We start from the raw sequence: 12,005 nt of genomic DNA on the forward strand, positions 1-12,005 counted from the left end.
ATAATCCTCCGAGGCGTCTGAAAAGAAGATGGCCACGAGACCTTCTAATTTAAATTAATGTTTGAAGTACCACCAATGGGGTGGTTCCTTCCCAAGATTTTCAAGTGTATATGAAACATACAATATATTTACCTATTGTATTATTTTGTACAGTTGTAATTTGCATTAAATAAATAATTAAAAAAAAAAAAAAAAAGAGTTTATTTGTAACGTAATAAGGAGCATCAAGGATTTTACGTAGGCTTTTAGATTGTAAGGATTGAATGCAGGAGGAATTCGATGGTTTAGTAGAGCCCCAGAGCTCAATTCCATATGTCCAAATTGGTCTGATTATCGTAGTGCATATTAATTTTTTGTAGTGAATGGGAAGTTTAGAGCGTTTGTCAAGTAAGTGCTGTAGCAATCGGAATCTACGAACAGTTTCTTGTCGTTTCAGTTTTGTATGAGGATTCCAAGTAAGTCTCTTGTCAATATGGAGTTCTAAGTATCGAATCTGTTCAACAGGCATTAGTGGTGTATTTAGAAAGGATACTGTAGGACAGGAGGGTAGAGGTTTACGACGGAGAGTAAAGGTGATCTGGTAGGATTTGTCAGGATTTATTTTGATTCTCCAGTTTTTACACCATTCTTCAACAGATGTTATGTGTGCCTGTAGTGTTTGTGATGCATTAGTTGGGTCGTTGTTTATAGAAAGTATACATGTGTCATCAGCGTATGTTGTTAGGACTGTGTTAGGGTGGGTTGGGATGTCAGCTGTATAAACCGTATAAAGAATGGGATCTAAGATACTTCTTCGGGGAACACCGGCGGACATAGAAATGAGAGATGAGTATTTATGAAACTTAATTGTTTTTAAGTTATAATATTGCAAAATAAGTTGTGTGACAAATCATATAAAAGTATGACACAGTCGAACGAGAAAACTCAGATATTTGAGGAAATAATGAAAGTATTGAAAAACTTTATTTTAAAATACAAATAATATACCTTTATTGATCACGTATGATTTTTTTGTATAAAATAATACTTTCATACAAGATATTCTAGTATATTATTTAAGGTTGTTAGCCACGGGAATGGATTTTCGGACCGCCCGGACACAACATACGTGAAAGAATAAAAAATGAAAGAATTCGAAAACTAATATATATATAATTTTCTAAAGGAAAAAATACTATGATTATTATAAGGATACAGTTATATACCTATAATATTATATTACTTTCTCATCTGGTACAATTGTCCTTACCAACTATCAGGAAAAATAGATTTGATTTTTATCATCAATTAGTTATGGAAACATCAGGTACAAGGCGACTACATCTACCTACACATAAAAGCGTTGCTTAAATTTAATGCATACGGTTTCTGAACATAGTGGGAAAACTACTTTCTAAGGTCTAACTAGGGAGCTTAGATAAATTGTGACTTAATATCAAAACCACCAACTACTGTTACAACTTTGTCGATAACATCAACCAATTCGAAATGAACCACTTATAGAATGATTTTATACTTTTTTAGAATTTTTCCATAAACGACTCTGATGATTTTTATTGAATTCGGTAAAATTCTATTAAAAAAAATTAAGAGTTTTGCCAATGTTGACTAGTTTCACGTAATTTTTTTAAAAAGTTGATTGAAACTAAAGGTAGTACCATAATCAGATAAGGAACTTAACCGGTGAAAGAACTTAAAAAAAAAAAATTATTAGTATAAAAGTCACTGAACAAAACAAATACTATTACTAGGAATAACAAGATAACAACTCTAATGATTGAATGACTTTCTTAGACCTCTAACAGGGAGATGTATATATAATAATGGTGGAAGGAGACAATGCTGAGTTAGATCAACAATGCACCTTAACTGTCGATAATCTTGGGATGGAAGGATTTGAATCTTAGAATTATTATTATATATTATATTATTACTATTTAAGTTGTTACACGGTTACTATAATGTACAAAGTGGTGGAACACTTATTCAATTATTTATAGAATAATCAATTTAATGTCGAAAATTTATTTTTAAATCACTATATTAAAAATTTTATCAGATCACTTATAAAGAAAATAACTTTGTCAGAATAAAATAAAATCATAATAGAGCCAATTTTAAGGAAAAATAATATTTCGTTACTTTGATAGGACTTGCACTTTTCAAAACTACGCGAAATGCAGATTTTTTTTTATCTACTTGATCATCAAGGATATAATAAGGATTTTTTAAAATTGATTCTAGATTCACTATTCACTAACCTTCAACTTTGGACCAAATCGGGTTGTGGGCTAGGATGAATGTTGGTGAGATAAAGAAAATATTTTTGCACGTAAGCGAAGGTCCACTACGGTATTTGATAATTTAAAACAAATATTTACTGATATTTATAACTATTAAAATATATACAACCAGTATATTTGGTGGGAATTGTACAATGGCATGTTACAGACATGTGGAGAATTCCATTGATAGAATTCCAATATGATAAAATTTAAACTAGTCCATTTTTACACCAATACCCAAATTTGAGCAAAATCGGCGGGACTGTAAATGAGAAATCAAAATTAAGCTTTAATTGTACTAAATTTTATTGTTGTATAATTTAATAAGGTAATTTTTTTCTTATATAAGGTAGTACTGATTCAGATAAGAATGATTTAAAATGTACACGAAATCTGGGAATTATTTAGTCGATGACATTGAAGGCTTCAAATTAATATTCTAAAATAACTTTTTATGGCTTTCTCAAACACCATTATCTTTCTCATTGTATTTATACCATTTCTATTATTGTGTCAGAAGGAAAGAAAAAAGAAGATGTGATGATTGGATGATGAGTTAGATAATAAACGATGCTCACATTGTGACTAATGCAACTTTCCCCTTGAGAATGCATTCCTGTAATTTTATTTAAGGTTCCTGTAATTTTTAGGAATGATAAAATGTGAATCAAAATATTGAAAAGATCCTAAAGGTAGGAGAACAGAACCTCAATCCCAAAAGGACTCTCTTCACAATTGGTCCTCAAGGCCGATGCTAAGTATTTAAGGTCACGGCCGTACAATGCCCGCCCTGGTAGCATCTAAACACCATGGCTTTTATACCGCCTCTTCATTTTAATTTGAATATTTATTTAGTATATTATGTCAATGCATTCTCACAAAAAAAATGGTAATTCGTCCAATTTTGGTCACGAAATTCCGAACGTGTTTCCGAAAATATTACCTGTAAACTACCTAATTTTTCAAGAAGGTGTGTTTTCTGTAACTTCATATCAAGCATTGCTGCCAATTAACTTGACCAAAAAATACCTGTTTAATCCGACAATTACCCGCTAAGAGGAACTACCCGAAAACCGGCAGAGCTGATATCAAGTGTTTTCTGATACGATTGCTCTTAATTCCAATATTGTTGAAATCAATATATAACCAGAACAGTTGTTTTACGACTTACCACTAGACCAAATTATTACTGTATGGCACTCATTCGATGAATGATGTAATATTCTTTAATTTGTTTCGTTATTTTTTTTTTTTGTTTTTACTAAGATTCACTGTTTCCGGACATGAAGGCGAAAAAGTCCGTAAAAAGACCTAGTCGAACGAAATTAATAATTTGCTGCTTTATTAAATTAATTACCTAATATGAATTAGTTTCAGGACCACCTGTAACTATTTGGACCATTATTTGTATAATGCGCGCTCCGTAACAGATTTCTAAAGGAAGTTAATTTTGTATGATGAGCGCACCGCAACATATTTTTACAAGAAGTTAATGTTGTATGATGCGCGCTCCGCAACAGATATTTTTTCTTTATTTTAGCACTAGATAATGACATCCATAGAAGTGTTTGCATTACATACAATTCTTTTAGCAGGAAGTTTTTTTTTTTTTTTTTTTTTTTAATTTATTTGTTGATATTTACAACTGTATAAAAAAATACAACCAGTAAATTTGATCATAATGACATAATGATATGATACAAGATGTAGAGAAACTACCCAGTAGTAGAACTCTAAAAACAGTTTACAATATAAGATCACGAGGCCATCTTCTTTTCAGGCGCCTTGGAGGATTGCCAGGAATGGAAGAGGAAGCAAGGTTAGAAACGAGTGGATTTGGGTGGTTAGTGAGTTTATTATGGAAGGAATAATATCGGGTTCGGGCTAGATCGGTTACATAAGGAATATTTAGGTCTTTATGGATGGTTTTATTAGTAACAAAATAAGGAGCATTGAGGATTTTACGAAGGATTTTGGATTGTAAAGATTGGATACGAGAGGAATTCGAAGGTTTAGTGGAGCCCCAAAGCTCAACTCCGTATGTCCAGATGGGCCTTATTATTGTCATGTAGATCAGTCTTTTGTAATGAGTTGGAAGTTTAGACCGTTTGTCTAGTAAGTGCTGTAGTAGTCGGAATCTGCGTGCAGTTTCCTGTCTTTTCAGTCTTGTGTGAGGATTTCAGGTTAGTCGTTTGTCAAGATGTAGTCCAAGATAACGAATCTGTTCTACAGGGGTAAGAGCCACATTATTAAAGTATACTGTAGGGCAGTCGGCAGGTTTACGACGAAGAGTAAATGTGATTTGTTCGGATTTATCTTTATCCTCCAATTTCTTAACAGGAAGTTAAAAAAAAGGTTCTAGTAGGAAGAAAAAAAAATCGAACACACTGTTCTTACCCATCTTGGGAGATGGTGGGTACTGGGGCAAAGAATATATAAAATTTGATCAATTAGTTTGGTATTGATGAGATTGTTAGATACCTCTAATACTGTCTTCTGCAATCTCGACGAGGTATACTGGTATAGAGGCACACACAGCTCCTATAGATATCCCGCCGATGAACCTTGCGATGTAGATGAAGTTTACTGTGGTGGCGGAGTACATGATGGTCCAGGATACGATCATTGGTATAGCGGTACCCATGATGGTCCACTGAAAAAGTAATATGTTGATTCAATAAAGTAATAATAATTAGGTATAATAGTCCTACGGCACATCATGTACTGATTTTTAGCCCTAAAAATATGAACAGTAACGTACCAAGGTTATCGAAGTACCTTAAGGCGGCTATGTTCACATGCTGGTTACAAAAAATAAATAAAAATGTATTGGTATCTGAGTAAAGAAATATAGAAATTATCTAAGATAATTGAATATCTTCCTTAAATCATTAGTACTAATTGTTTGATTACGAAACTGGAATTTTCTGCTAATGGTTTGAAACAGATGTGGGGTGCAGTGATACGAGTTATGTAAGTAAAATTTTAAATTTAAAAGAATGTTTTTTCCGAGACATACACTTGACGGTTAGACAGATGCTATTTCCGGCTAGCTCCGAGAAAAAAGGAAAGCCTTAAATAATGATGGAAAGAGGCCAAATATTAGCTCTATTCAGTACAGAAGATATCGTCAACAAGTTTTAAAATACAGTTTACACATTTGTGCCTAACCTTGACATTGGTTCAGGAAGGTATTTCTGTCAACTGCCAAGAAAGTGCAAAATTCTAAACTAATAATAATAAATGAGGAGAAGATGGTTGGGGGTGCGGTCAATGAAAAACACAAATAAGTTCGATTAATTTATTTTAATGTGCCAACGTTTCGGCTAGAGTTTCTAGCCTTCTTCAGGGCTAAAAACAGAACAAGATAACAACCACAGTAAGTATAGAAAAATAAAAAATAAAATAAAAAAAAATAAAAAATTAATAATAATAAAGATATGGAATCCCTTATAATGATCACCTATACGAGGCTATAAAAATATTTGTTCGTAGAAAAACATGAAGTGCTAAAAACATTTTATAATATGCAGAATAACTGGTTTCTGTTAGTGGTAATTTTATATAATAGATTAATACCGTTGGAAATGCATCTTATATTCGGAAGCTTGTTCGACAGGTGACGACTTTGGATGAAATTAATTAATAAACAAAATGATAATTTTGTTTTTAAATAAATTATTTAAATCATTATAGTTTTTCAAATAATGGTATTTTATGCTTCAATAGATCTGACCTTGAAGGTTTGTTGTAATTTAATGTAAAGAGTATGGGCATAGAATCTTCAAGTTGATATACAATATGTTATCTTTATTTTTATATATAGTAATAGAAATTAAACTATAATGTTTTGATCAGAAGTAATGAGACCATTTAATGTTATCACCTTCAATATTTAACACTAAAATGCTAAGGTGCTATAAGCTAGTGGCTGTATCTCTTAACATATATACATGTACAATTTCTCAGCCTGAATAGTACCTTTCGTAATAGAGAATAGGTCTATTAAATTCATTTTGGTAGTAAATTAATTGGCATTTAACCTTAACATTACTATCAAATGCTAAACACCACAAAATATTAGCTATATCTCAACAAATGAAGCATGATGATATTTTTAGCATCATCAACTTTTTTAGGCCTTATTTCATAAATTGTTGAAAGAACGTTGAGAAGATTTGTTTTCTTAAAAGAAAATGCTGATTTTTTAAAAATAAATAATTTAAATTCTATAATGGATCTCTCTAGTCTCAAAACCTTTTATTTCTCTTATAAGTCCTACGTTTCGGCCAATACGGCCATCTTCAGGGACAATCTACTTAATACAACTTTGAAATTATATAATTTAAAAAACTCTAAACTCCATGCAGGCTATTCTACCCAGGTCAAAAACATCAATTTGTAATTAGCCAATATTTATTTAAAATAAAATCAAAATAATTTATCACAGACACTATTCCTTAAACTTTTATCACAACCAAGGTTGATTTTATTTTAAGTGAATATTGACTAATTACAAATTGATGTTTTTGACCTGGGCAGAATAGCCAGCATGGAGTTTAGAGTTTTTTAATTATATAATTTCAAAGTTGTATTAAGTAGATTGTCCCTGAAGATGGCCGGATTGGCCGAAACGTCGGACTTATAAGAGAAACAAAAGGTTTTGAGACTATAATGGATAGAATTTAAATTATTTATTTTAAAAAAAATTACCAGTCTCAAGAAAATATTAAGATTATAAAGAAAATGCTGATATTAAGTTATGATAAGTGTATCTTAGTAGAAGGTAAAACATTGTAATCAACACGCGTATTAATTTGTAAAAACTTTCATTTAGTCAGTTACAATGTTTTACGACTCAAAGATATCCAATTTCATAGCCCTGGCAATATGGTAAGTAGGTACCTCCAACATTTTATGTCCAATTAATGTTCAAGCCAAAGTTAAAATTGACGATAAAAACCTTGTGGCAGACAAAACATTGTAATTAACAAGCACTTTAACTTGTAAAATTTTTCATTTTGTCAGTTACTATTGTAATAGTAAAGAGGTATATCAAACATTTGATGAATGCTCATCATGTCGTCAAGCCTTCGAAAATAATAAAATTCCTCGTACAAGAGAATTGGCTCTTAAAGACTCAATAATAAAATTTCTGAAAGAAACTCAACTTTAAACTAAAATATAACCCACTAGTATTGACTAGTTTAAAAAGGAAATAGTCTACATTCGACTATCAAATGTCAAATACAAGAAGATAAATAGAGTAAAAAGGGTGTAATAACCTAGATGTTGATCGCCCTGAATAAAAATCGAATCTAATCTCAAACATTTATTGTCAATGTCGCGCTTAAGATTGACGATAAAAACCATTCAAGGTAAGGAGGTAATGGAGTATTATAATAATAATAATAATTAAAAAAGTATTTTGAGATGAAATTGTTTCATAACAGTCATAGGATGTTGCTAAGACACCAATGTTTCAGAAATAGATAGGGAGGGAGACAAAAAATAAAACAAATAAAAAACAGATATTTCTTAGTATCATGTGACACTGAACATAAAATTCGGTGGAGCAGTTCGTTCAAAATATGGCTACATTGCAACAGACGGACATATTTAACTCATTCAATACAATAATTTTTTAGTACTTTGAGCTCAAAATGTTTCAAAACAACCGGTGGTATCTCATTGAATAATTTGAACCACCAAACTTGGAAGTCGGTTAGGTCGTTTGCTTAAAAATTGTTACAATAAACCTTCTTTTGGTTTCTCGTAGTCAGATAAAAATCGCTCTTTACTAAATAAATTTTGTTTATGTTTATTTTTAATACAAATAAAATGAAATTGGGGTTAATTGGTCCATACCCACTACTGTGATGTAAGCTGTATGATAGTTGCTGTCATGGCAGTACTGTCGCTCTTGATAGTTGATAGTATATGTTGCGGGAGTGAAGCTACTGCCACATTAAGGTTAATTTACACTGTGGTACTTTATTGCAGCCACTGCAATTGTTGAACAGCAATACGATTGCCGTCATGACATTTATTGTAATATCAGAACTCTTCGACTAGTTATACTGTAATAGATGGTAGTACATGTTACCATAGTGAAATATCTCCAAAACATCTACTATCAGGACAGTACTGTCACACTAGATATAACGTGGCAGCAGACAATACATGTTAGGACAGTGCACATGCTGTCACGTACGCTTATACTGTGGCACTTTACAGCTACGGTAACAATAGTCTTAGCTACTGCCATGAAGCAGTACGAAGGTGGATAAAGAGAAATATAGCATTACACTATACTTAAAGTTGTGAGCCTACAGGGTACCTTCCTGCCGAAGTGCTGTACCAACGAACCACTGGGGATGGCTCCGCAGACGGATCCGAGGGTCTGGATGGACCCCACCCAAGAGGATTCCTCGTCTGTCAGCGGGAGCGTGGCGTTTGGCGAACTCATCCCGGCGATCGCTGGGGAGCTCCAGCCAATTGGGGTCCCACTGGAGATAAGCATTAAGCTCACTGGAACATCATGTCAGCATGTTATAATTTATTAATTTAGTTGATTGAATGAATATTATACCTTAGATAAAATTTCATATTTAATTCATTATGGGCTTGATACAGCGATAACTAATTAAAAAGCACCATAAAGGTTTCCAAAAATGAGGATGCAAGTATCGCTACTTTGACCTGGCAGATCTAAAAGAAAAAAATATTTTATTTGGAATTAGTACTATACCAAAGGTAGTACCGTAGACTGGGACTATTTCGCCAACTTAGGTCCTCTTGCAAACAGTCACAAAGGTAGTACCATGGATTGGGATTACTTCGCCTTCCAAGGTCCCCTTACAGACTGTCTCTAAGGTAGTAGGCTACAAAGTAAGCTCAGTCTATGTTACAATCGACGGAATACATTCAAATACAAAAAGTTGCAAAAACATATTTTGTAAGATGTGCTACAATCAAGCAAAGCAATCTGTTTTTATAGTGTTTAGGGAAGGAACTCAATTAAACATTATTATTAAATACTTTTTACATTATCGAAGAGCATGAAACTACTGAATAGATGGCTGTTGCTTCATGCAACAACCTTGCTGACCAACTAAGAGAGAAATACTTTATTCATATATGCTGCCTAAATACATTAGGTTGCTATCTGACACAGCGTACTTATCAATCCGTAATCGGACATATTTACATTACATATTCATGGTATAATCATAAAAAAAAGATATACAATAATAGGATATAATAAACAATTTTTTTTTTTCACCACTAGTTTCCTTTTACAATCCATTTCGGTCTGTACAACCAATACAAATGTTTCACTCACTCCCATTTTTCCCTCCCATTCTGCTCAATTATTCACCCTATCAACAAATTCGCTCTCCGGAATTCACCCTCCTAGATCCTCTTCAGTGACCCGCTAAAAAAATTCAATATAATACGGTAATGTGAGATCAGACCATCATTCATAGTCACAGCAGTAGATCAGTCTATCAAGAACAAACAACTAGATATATTTTACAAGAACAAGAATAACATATAGATTACGAGGAAAATATAATTAAAGAAAAAAAAAACCGGTTACAGGAAATACTTGAATGGATAAATACGTTTTTGAAAAAACAAAACAAAAAAAAACAACACAAAAAAAAAAAAAAAAAAAAACCATAGTATTAATAAAATAAAATGATTTAATGAATAAATACGTTAAAACACACACATAGAGAGGTCAACATATTAAAATGAATAAATAAAACAAAGAACAATCTCCGAGCTAATTCCCATGCAGGTGATGGTGTATGATCCCCAGGGAGTCCAAAATAATATTTTCCGCCAAGATCGCAATATCCCCAATGCTAACACCTAGGCCTTCTAAGAAGCTCCTTGTTCTATCTGGTATTGTTCCGCGAGATCCAAACCAGAGGCCTCTCACGGTGAACTCTCTCTCTCCGAAGGTCTCGCGGAATTTTTCCTTAAGGAAAGGGACGCATTTTTCATATATTTTCTTTTTTTCCCTTTCCACTCCACCTTCCTGTTCGAGGTCATTACTTTCAAATCTCACCGTCGGATCCAAAACAAGAGCCGTGTCTCCGACTTTTGAAAACGCGACAATATCGGCATATCTTACGGATCCGTCGGTGTCAATACAATAGACCTCCTCGAAGCAGGTGAAGTCTTTTCTTTCAAGGAACTTCATCAATTCTTCTTTGACCCTGTGGTGCCGGCGTGTTATAAGGAGGGAGTTGTTGGGGCATTTTCCCAGCACATGCGCTGGTGTTTCAGACTCTCTGCCGCATTTGCGACAGAGGGACCCAACTTCTCCTTGCTGTCCACTGGCTCCTGGGACTCCACGCAGGGGTGCGTAATTGATATTAAGTTTCAGGGCGTTCGCCCATTCTGACCCCGAGAGTACCTGCTTGTCGCATACATATCTATTTGCTTTCGGGGTCTCTTTGAAATGGCGAACACCGATACCCTGCCATCTGCAACTGGCCCATTCTTCGAAAGCCTCCTCACGTAACGACTGTCGTAGAGCTCTCACACTTTGGTTGCTCCTATCCACCCCAAGTCTATCAGCACATGCCGCGATTTCGGTTTCGTAACTGAATATAGACTGAAATAGAGCATCCGGAACATTCGACAGTCGTTGGGCAATGGACCAATGCTGTAGTGGAGCTTCCCATTGACAGAATGTTAACTCAGACAATAAAGTCGGAAGTTGAAATATAAAATAAAAATGAGATGAGTAGCTTAACTCCATACCCCGGCAGAGCGACTGAGAAAAGGATGAAGGTCAATGGAGAAAAATAAAATAAAATTTCCAATTCACATTTCCGAGAGAACTTCCAACCAGTTCATCTTCTATTTTAAAATTGTCTTCTTTATAAACGTAGATTTCACCTAGTCAATGGTCAAAATTTTTCTTACCCTAACCGTTGTTTTGTTTTTTACTTTATTTTAAAGTAAGAGACTTTATTTTTATTTATAATGCTTAATTAATTTTATCCCTTTAATCAAACAGTTCACTTCACTTATTTTACCACACTCTATACATTAATTCTGATGATATTTAGATTTACAAGGACAGCGATTATCAGAATTAAACATGGATACAGTAGTGTATAAATAAATTAAAGATAGGTAAACAGAATTAAAAACAGTATAATCCAATAGTTAAAGGCTTTTTATAACACATTTTGCATGAAAGTTTCATCTTTGACAGACATCAGTACAACCTTCAACTTGAAACCTCTAAAAATGGGAAATGATTGTAGCTGCTTGTTAGTTTCCGTCAATATTTAATTTGTTATTAATTATTTGATATGGCAAGATCTGTGGAACGAGTTCTCTTCATAGTCGTGAGAATGGTATTAACAGAATTTAAGTGTAGTTGCCAAGAATGCCAAGAATGAAATGATCGCCTCAATATTTTCGAAAAGAAAGTATTTCCAACATTATTTGGGTTGGAAAAAAAATACATTTATTGGAAAATTTACAAGTGTATTCAAAATTATTAAATTAAATTACGTGAAGGTTAAAAGTTTTAGTTTTTACGCCTTTTTTTTATTTTAAGATTTAATTTCCTAAAGAGCTCAGGGATTCTCAGGTCGATTGTGTAAATATTGTATATTAGAATGTAAATGTGACTAGAGACTATATTATTTTATCATTATGTTATTTTATTTATTTATTTTTCATGCA

General features: G+C 33.1%; 1 protein-coding gene across 1 annotated transcript in view; it reads right to left on the reverse strand.

Moving 5' to 3' along the window:
• LOC106683230 (facilitated trehalose transporter Tret1) overlaps positions 1 to 8,803 on the reverse strand; it is an 11,248-nt gene extending 2,445 nt beyond the window's left edge. The window contains exons 1-2 of the mRNA XM_067047165.1: positions 8,626 to 8,803; positions 4,767 to 4,938 (exon numbers count right to left, since the gene is read on the reverse strand). Coding sequence (XP_066903266.1) covers positions 4,767 to 4,938; positions 8,626 to 8,754 — 301 coding nt within the window. The 5' untranslated portion in view covers positions 8,755 to 8,803. The remainder of the gene's footprint in view (positions 1 to 4,766; positions 4,939 to 8,625) is intronic.
• Positions 8,804 to 12,005: the final 3,202 nt, after the last annotated feature.

This window comes from Halyomorpha halys, unplaced genomic scaffold (genome assembly GCF_000696795.3).
Source record: "Halyomorpha halys isolate HHAL.00 unplaced genomic scaffold, Hhal_1.1 Scaffold474.1, whole genome shotgun sequence".
Classification (NCBI taxonomy): Eukaryota; Metazoa; Arthropoda; class Insecta; order Hemiptera; family Pentatomidae; genus Halyomorpha; species Halyomorpha halys.